This window comes from Sphaeramia orbicularis, chromosome 7 (assembly GCF_902148855.1).
Source record: "Sphaeramia orbicularis chromosome 7, fSphaOr1.1, whole genome shotgun sequence".
Lineage (NCBI taxonomy): Eukaryota > Metazoa > Chordata > Actinopteri > Kurtiformes > Apogonidae > Sphaeramia > Sphaeramia orbicularis.
The window spans coordinates 46,394,914-46,408,932 of record NC_043963.1 but is presented as its reverse complement, the minus strand read 5'-3'; the positions used below and the strand labels follow the sequence as shown (position 1 = coordinate 46,408,932).

Sequence of the window (14,019 nt, the reverse complement as noted above, 5' to 3'; positions counted from 1 at the left end):
TTCCTGCTGCTCCTCCTCCTGGGATGCAGAATTGTGACATTTGTCGCATTTCAATCTCATAAAGGTCGGATAAATGCGACCTGGCCGTTCAAACTGAAGTCGCATTGCAAAATATCAGGTGCGTATCAGATTTAGGACCACATATGAAAGTGGCCTGGGTCGAATTTGGAAAAAACAGGTTTGTGCTGTTCAAACTGTCTTTAACAGATCGGATACAGGTCACATGGGTAAAAACATCGGATTTGGGCCACATGTGCCTGCAGTCTGAACGTAGCCTTAGAGATAAGTTCAATGTCAGCGTATGAGAGCCAACAACAGACAGCATTACAGCAGATCCACTGTCCAACAGACAGATACAGGACATCTTTCCTGCCTCATGTCATTTCCAAGGTTAAAATAGTTTTGGATTTTTTATTATAGTTCAGTTTTATTTAGTTTTGACTTTTTTTCCCTCTAATTCAGTTAGTTTTAATTCATTTTTAGAGCAGGTTTGCTAGTTTTTATTAGTTTTCATTATTTTCTAAATGCTTAGTTTTAGTTTAGTTTTAGTTTTGTCATATCTTTTCTCTTCTTCTCCATCGCATTCAAATAAATCCCAGACAGGACTCTGCTGCTTTCTCCCAACTTTAGTCTCCATGTTTCCAGGTAGAGTGGAGACCAGAAGACGACTGGAAACCACAAGTGACAAGAAGTGACGGACCGTGAAGTGTCGTATGGTGCCGCCAGCTAAAATTGCTAGAGCAAAATAAAAATCGATTTCGTATCAATCCGACATTGACAAAGACGAAAACGAAGGGAATTTTATCCATAATTTTTTATCCGTTTTAGTTAGTTTTGCAAACACACAATACAATTTCAGTTAGTTATTGTTTTTTTCTTTTAATTATAGTTTTTATTTATTTCAGTTAACAAAAATGTTTTTTCAATTCTAGTTTTCATCATTTTGTTAGTTTTCGTTAACGATAATAACCTTGGTCATTTCACTGTACAATAAACTCACCTCTGCCTGATGTTTAAACACTGTCATAAACATATTTCTACTGTGCACTTTACTGTCCATTTTACAGAAAAATTCCATTTTACTTTGCACATTACAGTTTATTGTTGCACCTTACTGCTTTATTGCACAAATTTTCTACCATTTCAGTATTCTTTTTATACTTCTAATTTATTATGTATAGTGTGTTTGCTCTTGAATTCTATTGTTAATCCTGTATTGTATTTTTTACTGTCTGTCATGCTGCTGCACTACAATTTCCCAGTTTGGGATGAAGTAAGTAAATCAGTCAATCTGTCATCAGTGCTATTATAACTTTAAGATACCTCCACACTGGCTTCATTTTGGAGTCAACGTCGTTGCTTCATAATACACAAGCGCATATGAATGTGCTTGAACCTTTTACCTAGATAGATTTTGAGACATTTAACCCACAAAATATCATTTTCTTACCCTGTGTATGTGGTTTAACTGCACATACGCATACAGTGCACATGCAAATTTCTCCTCACTGACCAATTTTCAACATCAATATTAAAGCTCACATTATTTTAGTCGCATTCATTTACCTGTAGAGGAATAGTGCTCCTAGTGAAAACCAAGACAATAGCATGTATTTACCCCAAAGGGAAAATATGAGGAAATGTCTCAGTCTGAAGAAAAACTGGATTAAATTCAGACATTTTCTGTCTATAAAAAGCAGAGTTATTATTTTAACTACGTGGCTTATTATACACTTACTGTAGGAGCTGAGGTTAAACTTCAAGAAGACTTAAGAACGCTAAATACATTAACCCATAAAGACCCAAATATCAAACACCGACCAAAACCATCTACTGATCTAAAATGTTTAATACCTGTTGATCCATTAATTCTACTGATGCATGTAAATAATTGGTATAAAATATAGTTTGTCATCTTTTCATGGTCATCAGATATGACACAGTTGGACGTTCAGGGGATTCATAGTTACCGTGGAAACACCGTCATCTTCTACAACATTGATTCACCAGTAAAACCCATGGAGTTGGATCAATGACAGTGGATGGACACATTTGGTTTTATGTTCAGTTATTGATATCTTTGCTGAAAAAGTTATTTTTCTTCAGTTTTCTCTGTTTTTGATTTACTAACCTCAACTTTAACCTGAGCTTTTATGAACATCTGTATGATCAGTAAACTAAATACAGGAAAATACTTGATTTTCACTTAAAAACACAAAGGGCTGGATCTATCAAAGGTTTGCATGTATTAAAACATGTGCAAACTCATTGCACACACAAAAAAATGTCCAAACTGATTTACTAACAGTGCACAATAAGGGTTGTGTCTTTCAAAGGTGCAAAATAGCACGTCTGCATCCAGTTAGTACATTTGACACAATGAATATGAAATATGGGGCGTTTACATGCAGTTCAGCGTGTGCTTGGAGGAGAAAATGTAAGCATACTAATTTAGTACACGCAAAGTGATTTATCAAACCTGAAAGCAATTTTGCTCAAAGAAACTGCATCTATATTTAACACGTCTCAAAAGGAGGTGCAAACGGTTTGGATGCATAATTGTGCACACATAGAAGTGGTTAGGAGACATCAAAATAATGAAACGAGATGCAGAGAGCACATTTTTCACCCTCGTGAGAACATTTTTGGAGTGACAGAAGAAAAAATAATTATGACATAATACACACCGACATTTGGCTACAGTGTGACAAAATTATGTGCATGTGACAGTCATTCAATCCAACTACTCCCCCCCCCCACGCACGCGCGCACACACACACACACACACACACACACACACACACACACACACACACACACACACACACACACACACCTTTAAAATGAAAAATGAATGAAAGAATGAATGAGTCATGCAATACCTTCTATGACAAAACTCCTCCAACGTTACATTTCCTTGCGTCTGGATCATTCACTTTTCCCATTAGTGCTGGTTTATCCCACAGCAGTTTTTCCAGCGTATTGTCTCCAGTAGCGCACGCAAAACTCTTATTTAAATAGGGCGGTCTCAAGACTTTGCACTTGTTGTAATTTGTGCAAGCAATCTTTGTAAATCACTCGCAAACTGCACTCACACCCCACACGCAAAATTCTAGATTGCACAAGCAAATTACTACACAGAAATTGGGATCTTAGTAGATCCGGCCCAAAATACAGAGGATAACGTTATAGTAAATGGTGATAAAACACTTGTGAAAGGTTAAACATAGAGAAAAAATCATCTGGGAAATGCTACAAAGGCTCTGGGTCTTTCTAGGTTAATATAGTCAAAATGCAAAAATAAGAAACATCCAACATTCATAAGGCACAAGGAACAAAGGGTCAGTCTCTACTGCATTTGCTTATAGGAGGGACTGAAAAGTGTTTTATATAAATTTTGTAAAAAAGAGAATAAAGAAACAACCATTTTTTATTGAACTTCATAAAAGCTGATTTTGTGGTGACTTTTCCATACACGCTGTCGATGGGCTGGAGGGTAGTGTTCAATTTTAGTAAGCAATCAGCTTAATAGTATTAAGCAGTTTTTACACAAAGCATTGCAAGCTGCACAGAAGTGCCTTTGGCATGGCATGAAATTCTGTTTCAAGAGGATGAGCCATGACAAAAAGGGGCTGGGAGGAAGCTCTACATACTTGGACTCATCTCAGGCCAAGTATTAAGCTCTAACATGACCAATGCACTGCATCTCTGGAGCAATGTGAGGGCTCTGGCTTTTCATTCTTTCACTACAAGTCAGTAAATAACAGAATACACAAAACCCAACATTTGCATAAATGAATACTCAATCTCTCACCAATATTCCTGCTCCAGAGTCATGTGCTTCTCGTAGACGGGGCCCGGCAGCTCTGATTGGCCGGGGAAGATGATATCGTGTTGTAGGATCATGGTTTTGACAAGGTCATTGACCTGTGGTTGCCTAGCAACAGCATCATCAGAATCCAACCCCCTCAGCAGACTGGGACCAAAGCACACAGCCAGGTTGTAGGGCTGCATCATGTTCTCATCACTGTACTGAGACACACTGAAAACACACACACAGTGTACTTGGTATTTTTGGCTCATGTGTAAAACTTCATCAGTGTGACTCGTGTTACAAGTGTTAAAACTGCCTGACGGGGGCTTGTGTCATGACTTACTGATTTAGAAAAGCGAAAAGGTAGCGCATCACAATGAGGAGGGGCCGTGGGAAGGTGGAAACAATCGCTTTAATCTGAGCTGCTTTCTCAGTCACTGCCTCGATTTCTGATGGCAGAAAAGAAAGACAGATCAAATCTCAGCTTCACAAATCCACACCTACTTCAACTACTGCGAAGCTGAGGTGACTGGTTTCATTCAACAGACCATTAAAGCAAAAAGTCTGAAGTTACACTGCAAGTAAACAACCTGGAGGCAAGTTCACAGGCTGTGTTATCTGCACAAATAGTGACCACTACATGTCTCCAGGGAGCAGTGATAAAGAGAATGATAGAGAGTTAACAAGGCAGTAACATACAGCACCATGCAGGGTAGAAACTGCACCATGTTACATTAACTGTGCATACATTTGTGAGAAAAAACTCCTACACACCCACACACACCCACACACACACCCACACACACCCACACACACACACACACACACACACACACACACACACACACACACACACACACACACACCTATATAAGCAGATATGTGTGAAGCTGTGACATCAGTTTTGTTTTAATTTTTGTACATAAGTGTTAGAATGAGCATCTAGAAGTCATGTCATTGAAAGGAGATGGAGGTAAGAGCTGATGCTTAAGCAACATCTGACAACACAAACACACACAGAGGTCATATAAGTGGGTCTTACGGACACACTCCAGCAGCTGATTGTAGCTGTCATACGGGAAGAGAGGAGGCTCGAGGCCCCTGAAGTAAAGCTTCAATACACCGGCCACAGAGTCCAGGTCACACTCGCTGTCTGACAGAGGATCCTCTCCTGTGAAGAAGTGAAACAGAAATGTATGTGGGATGAACGCACCGATGCAGAAACAGCCCCATACACACCAAACCATCCTGCCTGTGGCCATCACACTGTTTAACCCTCAGAATTATTACTACACACTATATTTTTGTGCACCTATTATTTCTATTTCTTTAATTATCATGTTGATAATACATTGTCTAGTACAGTGGTTCTTAACCTTGTTGGAGGTACTGAACCCCACCAGTTTCATATGCGCATTCACCGAACCCTTCTTTATTAAAAAATAGAATATGATTTTTTTCAAATTCAAGACACAGGTATATGTTTTACTGGTGCACACAATGAACCGTGCATTAACATCACTGTGTTCAAAGAACAAAACCAACACAGTGCATGAACTCACAACAAATTACATACCTTTTCACAAAGACATGACCTTTTTTAATACTACCACACTGAAATGGTTTTCATTTTTAACCTTATGTATTCCAATAATGAACTTATTGTATTTATGCTATTTATCATTTTTAACATTTTAACACACACCCATCACCTAATTTCCATCAGGCTACAATAATAGTGAATATTTACTGCAAATCAGTGTGACTGACGGCTTTAGTGTAATACGATTTCTCCATCCGCAACGGTGCGTCGGTCGTCACATGATTGTAACTGACCAGTGCGGTGACCGAAAAATGTAAACAAACGCTACACATGGCTGCCTCCGTGGTTAACAGGAAGTAGCAAAAGTCATAACAACGATGTGGAAAATACTCAAATAATTCAATGTCAGACGAGTGGAAGAGATTATAAACACTTCCGGATGTGTTGTAGTGCTATAAGCAACAACAGTACACCGCGTATATTGGATGTCAATCAGAGAAAGAGTCTCCGAAGCCATTTGTTTACATACACGGACCTAGCCCGACACACACACCCGACTAATGAGTCGAGTGTGTGTCTTGACCTCCGCCGAACCCCTGAGACTGACTCACCGAACCCCTTGGGTTCGATCGAACCCCAGTTAAGAACCACTGGTCTAGTACATATTGGACAAATTGCTGTTGTAATTTTGTGCCTTAATAGAATGTTTTAATATGTATATGTGGTATATATACATATTCTTTACATATTGACAATATAAATCCACTGTAAATAATATATACATATACATATATTTTAATAGACTGGTTCTCTGTACAAATTTACAGTTATTCATATTTATCTTAACTATTCTCAACCCACTGTTGTCCTTGTCTCTAGTTGAATGTTTTTTTTTATATTAAACTCACTAAGCACCAAGTGTGCCATTTTGGCACACATGTGGAATAATGTCAAAAAATTTTTCATACAATTTGTTTTTAATTCTTTTACACTTTTTTCTATTTCATCAACTTGAGCCATAAATAAAAATACCAAATACTCAATAACTGTCACATTTTTTAACCCCTTAAATGCTGTGCTTGTAATGAAAACAAACCATTTTTTGGATGCAAAAAACCCCCCAATTTTTTTTTTTTCAATATACTACATAAAAAGTGGATCACATATTATTTGATTTTTGCAGCCTGGTAATATGTCAATGATTAACTCCAAAATTGGTTAATTTGCATTATTATTTTTGGGGCTAGGTCAAATGTTCAAAAATACTAGCATCTGTCACCAAGTGTGCGTAAAATGCACACATACAAATCAAACCACTAAATATTATATACTGATTTATTTTTCTGCTCTAATTTGATTTTATTTTTGTAAATCAAGGTCAGCCCTAATCATACATATCAAATAATAATTCACTTTAGATTTTTTTTTTTACCATTTAAACAATCTCTTTTCATCATGATGTTACTACATTTTTTGATGCAAAAAACACAAAATATGTTGTTTTGTTTTTTTTCAAAATACTACATAAAAATTGGATTAAATATTATTTGAGTTTTGCAGCCTGAGATATGTCAATGATTAACAGCAACATTAACAACGTTAATAAATTCATTTAGACCCTCACCTCTCAAATGAAGCCCAAAACAGAGGTTATAATGGAAGAAATAGTGCGTTTTAGGCACACTTGGGAGACAGATGCTAGTCTTGTAATTTTCTTTTGTTTACAATGTGCAAATTTTAGTTGGTGGCCAGAATTTTAAAGATCATGCAAAAATGAACAACTTTTGAATTCTAACCTTATTTAAATTGTGAAAAATAATATGAAGTTTTTTAACACGAAGTGCAAAGTGTGCCTAAAAAGCACACCTTCATTCCTGCTACTTTTTATTATACTTGAATGGAGCGACTGTAACACCTTATAATTTCCACCTGGGATTAATAAATTATTCTGATTGTGATTCTACACAAACATGACAAAAGCAGGACTGCAGAAACATAAAGAGGGTATTAATATAAAATGGAAAACAGATTATTTTTTATTGTCGTTGTACCTGCGTATATAATGAAATTCAGATGCATTACATGAGCGAGGCTCTATAATAATATATTTTTTTTTAAATCAACATTTCAGTTGAACTGTTCAGAAAGATCATCAGCTAAACTATATTAGCTGTTGATAATACCGTCATCATCATCATTACTGTGGATAAAAAGGTCTCAGTGGGTTTACACGTGACTGCCTTATTACCCACTGTACGTTTTTAGTTACAGTGTTTATTGGGTCAATAAACACAAAGCCACAAGCTACAAACTGAAGCCACATGACAAACAAACATGTCCTGCACTGCTAACTGTCTACAGTTTTTAAGTTACTGTTCAATCACTTCCCCTCTTTTCTAAACAGGAGTAAACTAATTTGTTCTGGAGTCTTTTTTTTCCCGGCTGACCTGGAGGTATGTACACAGGATTATAAAAGGACTAACACACTATGACGATGCCCCAGGTAGGTCTGGGTTTAGTGTATGCTCCCACTGAGTTTGTCTGTAATACAGCAGTAAGGACATGATCTTCACTGTGTTCAGTGGAGCATCAGACCAAACTAAAGGAACTGCACTGTTTACAGGATGCTGACAAATACACAGCTTTAACACTGGAATTCTTGAACTTGTTACAATTACCAGACTTTATTTTCAACTAGACCTGTAAATAGTATTTGAAAAAAACACCCAGAGTACTAAGTACAATACTTAATGGGGTGTGTGACCTTTTTACATGCACTAATCATGTTTGCTGCGTAAATTCGCTCTGTATACCAGACGATGTGAAACGTATTTTTTTTTAAACATAAAAATAATCAATACTTACTATGGGATTTCTCATTTCATTGCCAAGAAAGGAGGTCCCTGAAATTATTTGCTTTATATATATATATATATATATATATATATATATATATATATAAAAAATTAAAATATGCCTCATTAAAATCAAGGAGAACTATTTCCATTACTCCCACCCACATCAGCTTTGGACCAATAGAATTAAATAGCTGCTTAGTTTACAAAGAGAAAAATTTGAGTCAACTTTATCTTTAAGTGACATTAAAGCTGCGTATGACGTTCATCACCAATTTTTCATCATATCTGTAGAACCCGAGTGATAGCCTAAGTATCAGGAATCCATTAGTCTTTCCATGATTACGCACTTGAATCTCTTCCCTTACGGTGAACAACTTCGAAGTGTACTCTATTACAAGCCGTCTGTTTGTTTACATACCAGACTGAAACCAAACCGTCACGTGGGCCTGTTCGGAATTCCACGCAGCCGCAGCAGCAAGAAGCAATAAAGCTGTTTCCATGTTTGCTGCTGCTGCAGCCATACTGCAGCTGCGTGGAATTCCCAATCCCATAATGCACTTTGCAACAAAATTTCCGAAAAGACCTGAGTCACATATTGGTTTGGTATGTAAACAAATGGACTAGTTGTGATGGAGTACACTTTGAAGTTGTTCACCATGAGGGAAGTGATTCCTGATACTTAGGCTATGAGTCGAGTTTTACAGATCTGATGAAAAGTTGGTGACAAACGTCATGTGCAGCTTTAAGTACAAACTAGCTAAACTGATTACATATTATGTTTTACTGAGTTTGGTTTTATTGAAACAGGATACAGAAGAAAATGCATCATGTGTCTTCAGGTGCTCGTAAATGATGCTATGAAACTATTTAAGTTAATGCAACATCTGACCATAAAGCAACTACAATAAAAGACAAAACAGAAGACCGTTTCTATCAGTATTTCAATTAATTTTATTAATTATTATGAGATCTTCTGGGATGATTTCCAGAGCATTCTTTCACTGATTTGAACTAGGATATTCATTATTTTAAAGTTGAAACCTTTACTGAGAGTCAGCATTCCACAAGTTATTTTAAACATTTAGATTTATTGGAATACAGTGGTACTTTTACAGTTTTCTAAGAACATTTCAAATGAATTATCTGAAAAAAATCACCTTTTGGTGGAAGTTGGATGGAAGTTGATACTACCTGCCAGTCGATGTAAGACAGACATCCATAATCTTCAGATTATGTGCAAGAGGGAAACATTTAATTATCTTTAATTGATACTCTAATAAACATTTGGTTTGGACACCAACTCGACATTTTTGTGTTTATATTAATGTACACAGGTTCTTCCCTGTGATATAATTGTAGACCTTGTCATACATGAGCAATATGCATTGAAATATAGGTGTTAAAGGAGTTTGATTCATTTTTAATGCATGATAAAATCATAAAAAAGTTTGTTTGCTCCTGGAAGTTCCATGCATTTATCATCACAGTTAAAAAATAATGTCTAACTCAACATCTTTTTCTGAACCATTTGATTTTAAAGTAAAATCAGCGTTTCACCCCACTTCCAAAACCCTGGTATCTCAAAAACTAACAAACACATAAGGCTGAAAGTTTGAATGACATTGACTTAGACTAATAACATTATTTTCTGAAAATATGAAGCTAATCAGATAGTCAGGCTGGAACATTTTCTGATATCCAGTGATTTAGAGTGGATTTATGCAGCAGAAAAAAACAAACCCTGTTTAATTCACATTTGCCTGTTAGAGCTGTGCACTGTAAAAAGATCAATATTAGAGGATGTGTTAAACAGAGACTGTTTTTGGATCTGACTGTACCTCTCTCGAATGCATCTCTGATGAGATTAACTTCCCTCTGCGATCCGGGAACTCTGAATATCCCTTCATGGTGGAGGCCTGAGAGCGAGCACATGAACACATTTTCCACATGATATTTACTTGTTCGTGGACTGCAGTCATACACAAGTACACAGGTATACGTACACAAACAATTGGTGTCCACCTACTCACTCTCATTCTCTAAAACCCTCGCTTCTCGTTGTATCATAAAAACTGACTCACCGTGAAGGTTTATGAAACGGATGCAGCTTTCAACCACCACAGGAATCTGCTGCCCAGAGCTCTGGGGAAGAACGATGATAAAGGAAGGAGAGAGAGGAGAGCGTTACGGACCCAGAGAGGACGGATAAAGACACACAAAAAGAACAAACAGGGTTGGAAATCAGTGGAAAATCTGTATGAAAGTGTATATGAACAACAAGGTATTATGATTCTGTGCACTTAATATTTTTTGGTTTGAGATGCAGATTTATCAGTGCGTTTACCCTGGGGGGGTAACAGTATATAAATACAGATGCTCTAAAGCAGTGATTCTCAACTGGTGGGTCGTGACCCAAAAGTGGGTCGCAAACCCATTTTCAGTGGGCTGCGGACCTTTATATGGGCAATAAATAGTAACAAATAAATCTGTGCTTTATTTTTTTATGGAGCTGAGTGTCGTCCAATCACACTCCCCAACAGTAGGTGGTAGTAATGCGCTGTAATGCTAATTAACACCAGACATTTCACAGCATAAAAGAAGACCTTAAAGTCTTTACTCAAATCATGGCGAAATGCACCTATGATACCAACTACATCAGTTATGGTTTTACCTACATTCCGTGTGTTTACATGACAGCTTTTATTCCTGGTTTAATCTGATTAAAGGTTAGATCCTATTTCAGATGCTCATGTAAACACCTTATTCCAGTTGAAAAAGAAAAGTCTGGATAAAATGTAAACCCGATTAAAGTCACTGGTTTAATCCACTTTTGAATCCAGTCTAAATTATTCCTCGGACATGTAAACCCTTTATTCTGTTTGGTCTTTATTCCTGCCATTCTGCGCATGCTCGTTGTCTTGTCCTGTTGCGATGACGCACACATTCTGTGCTGGTGGAAGAATATGCAATGCAGTCTAGTCAACCCAAACCGTTCCAGTGGGCTATTCTGGTAGGATCGACCAGCCTGGAAAACCCAGAAGGAAGAGTTCATCACCTGTTTTTCATTCATTCATTTGTCATGCACTAATGAGTTTGATAAGAGGTCAAAACAGTTTGCACGGCAGTGCACCGATTGACTTGTTCTGTTAGCTTAGCCTAGCCTAGCTTAGCATAATCGCTTCATTCCTATGGTCAGACGTAGCCAGGCTTTTATATGTGATTTATAGCATTTTATGAGTGATTTTGTGACATTCAGTTCTCCCTAATCATTACTTTAGTCCGCTGGGGTCAATATGATCACAAATTGAGGCTCAAATCATGGCCATGTGACTTACTGCGCTAAAAAAATCTTGGGAAATAAAAACTAATGCAAAGCTAAAACGGTAAAGCAAAGCTATTTAGTGCATGCATCCTTTCCAACAAAAAGATTTTCAACTTCCGTCAACACAACAGTCCCAAGTTTGTATGAGTGCAGTAAGTCGCAGATCTAAAGAAATAATTAGGGAGAATCGGATTTCACAAAATCACTTACAAATACAACAAATCACCTTTAAAAAACTGGCTACATGTGACCATGGAAATGCAGTGACTATGCTAAGCTAAGCTAACAGAAAGGCTGCGAGAACTGAATAAACGTTTCTCATGTAAACCTTTATTCGGGTTTAACATTTCCATGTAAACAGAAGGAAAGTACTTTAGTTCCGAATTAATTTCTTCTGGAAAAATAAATCAGATTTAAAAAACATCATGTAACTATACCCATTGAGGAGGTGCATTTTTTAGTTTTGGTTCAAATGTACCTAATTTATTTTCAAAGGGAATATTTCCATATTCATCATCACCACCTGCCACCTTGTCTTCTGTGTTTTCATACTGTGATATTCTATATGATGTCAGGTTGAAAACACACCTTCTTTTCATTAAATCATTTTGAGAATAGCCCCCGTAGCCATATTAATTTAAATTAATTCATATAAACTCAAACTGATAGTAATTGATACAAATACATTATTACAAATATTAAATTATGTAACTCGTTGTATTGTGGCTGCCTCCATCCCTACTGTCGCCACAATAATACTAGCAAATTAGACTACTGGTATTATTACCTCTGCCAGGAGGTATTGTGATCGCTTTGCTTTGTGTGTTTATTTGTTTGCGTGTTTGTTTGTTACCAAGATAACTCAAAAAGTTATGGACAGATTTTCATGAAATTTTCAGGATATGTTGATACTGGCACAAGGAAGAAATGATTAAATTTTGGCGGTGATCGGGGGGGGGGGGGGGGGGGGGGTCTGCCTTGATGGAGGTCTGCGCTCACCGAATGCTTTTCACTTTCATTCACACTCCCCTCTTCCCCTTTTCCCTATCACCCCTCTCTAAGCTATATTGTTTAGTTGCTCTTTACATTTGTTATCTTTACCTCCACCATTATGTTTTCAACGGGGTTTGTTTGTCTGTCTATCTGTTTGTTTGTCTGTTAGCAAGATACCTCAAAAAGTTATGGATGGATTTGGATGAAATTTTCAGGAAATGTTGATACTGGCACAGTGAAATAATTATTACATTTTCGTGGTGATCGGGGGGGGGGGGGATTTGATGAAATTTTCAGGAAATATTGGTACTGGCACAAGCAGCAAATGATTAAAATTTGATAGTGATCAGGGGGGCGGGGGATCTGCCTTGACGGAGGTTCTGCCCTCACCGAATGCTTTTCTAATTTTCATTGTAATATGATGTGGTCATTGTTGTTGTTTGTCATTACTCTGTTGTTGTTGTTTTTGATTTGTTTATTTGTTTGATTTTCCCTTTGTTTATGTGTTGCTGTTTTCGTGTCCACAATGTCTTGTTAACTAACATCCATAAAAAAATAAATAAATAAATAAATTTGAGAAGTTAATTTTTTTTTTTTTTTTTTTTTTTTTTATAAATTTGGGTCACGGCAAGTCATTGAAGGGTGGTAGTGGGTCCTGAAGCCAGACCAGTTGAGAATCACTGATCTACAGGGTTAGATACCTGTGTTCGAGACATTCTCCTTCTTCTTCTGCACCAAGCCAAGCACAGCACGGCCGAGACAGAGAAAAAGCAGAGATAAAAAAGAAAAAAGAAAAAGGACAGTAAGAAATAAGTGGCACAAAGATTTAGCAGCGAAGAGGAGAGGCGCGCATCACAACACACACACACACACTCAGTAGAGGAGAGAGGAGGCAGCAAAGAGGCCAGTGCATTTTTAATCCCTTTCACATGAGAGAGGGGGAAGATAAAAAAAAAAGAAAAAAAGGGAGGGGGGGGGGGGTGGATTGAAAGGGGTGAAAGCCAGCAGTAAGCTATAAGCATGACCAAACACAAGAAGGGAGCAGTAAGTAATGTACACTGGGGGATGAAGCATCAGTGTGTGCATTTACTGTAAGACTCCACCGTCTATTCAACTGCATCAGTGTGACAGGATTTCCCAAATTATTTCATTTTGTGGGGGTTGAATGGCAGCACAGCAAGAAAATACAATGAATGCACTACAAAAGCATCTGTGCGTGTGTGTGTGCGTGTGTGTGTGTGTGTGTGTGTTTGCGTGTTACCTGTATGTAGGAGAGTATGTCTGTGGTGAAGAGTGTGTGGCAGAATTGGGAAACAGGTCTGGACTTCCGAACACGCACTGACCGAGCACATTGCATTCTGGGAAATATAATAAATAAAATGTGTGATGCTGTTTTAGACGTGTTTAATTCATCCTGAGCAGCTGTTTAATGTATGCAGACTGATTTTATACATCAGGCTTTCATTATGTCCCCACAAAAAGAAATTCA

General features: G+C 37.3%; 1 protein-coding gene across 3 annotated transcripts in view; it reads right to left on the bottom strand.

Moving 5' to 3' along the window:
- Positions 1–14,019, bottom strand: part of arhgap4b (Rho GTPase activating protein 4b) — a 65,607-nt gene that overhangs the window by 17,980 nt on the left and 33,608 nt on the right. For 2 of the 3 annotated variants that reach the window (XM_030139340.1, XM_030139338.1), the window contains exons 13-18: positions 13,792–13,888; positions 10,297–10,357; positions 10,054–10,131; positions 4,857–4,985; positions 4,158–4,263; positions 3,815–4,042 (exon numbers count right to left, since the gene is read on the bottom strand). In XM_030139340.1, coding sequence (XP_029995200.1) covers positions 3,815–4,042; positions 4,158–4,263; positions 4,857–4,985; positions 10,054–10,131; positions 10,297–10,357; positions 13,792–13,888 — 699 coding nt within the window. Of the gene's footprint in view, positions 1–3,814; positions 4,043–4,157; positions 4,264–4,856; positions 4,986–10,053; positions 10,132–10,296; positions 10,358–13,231; positions 13,260–13,791; positions 13,889–14,019 lie in introns of all 3 variants that reach the window. The other variant, XM_030139339.1, reaches the window with a different exon arrangement.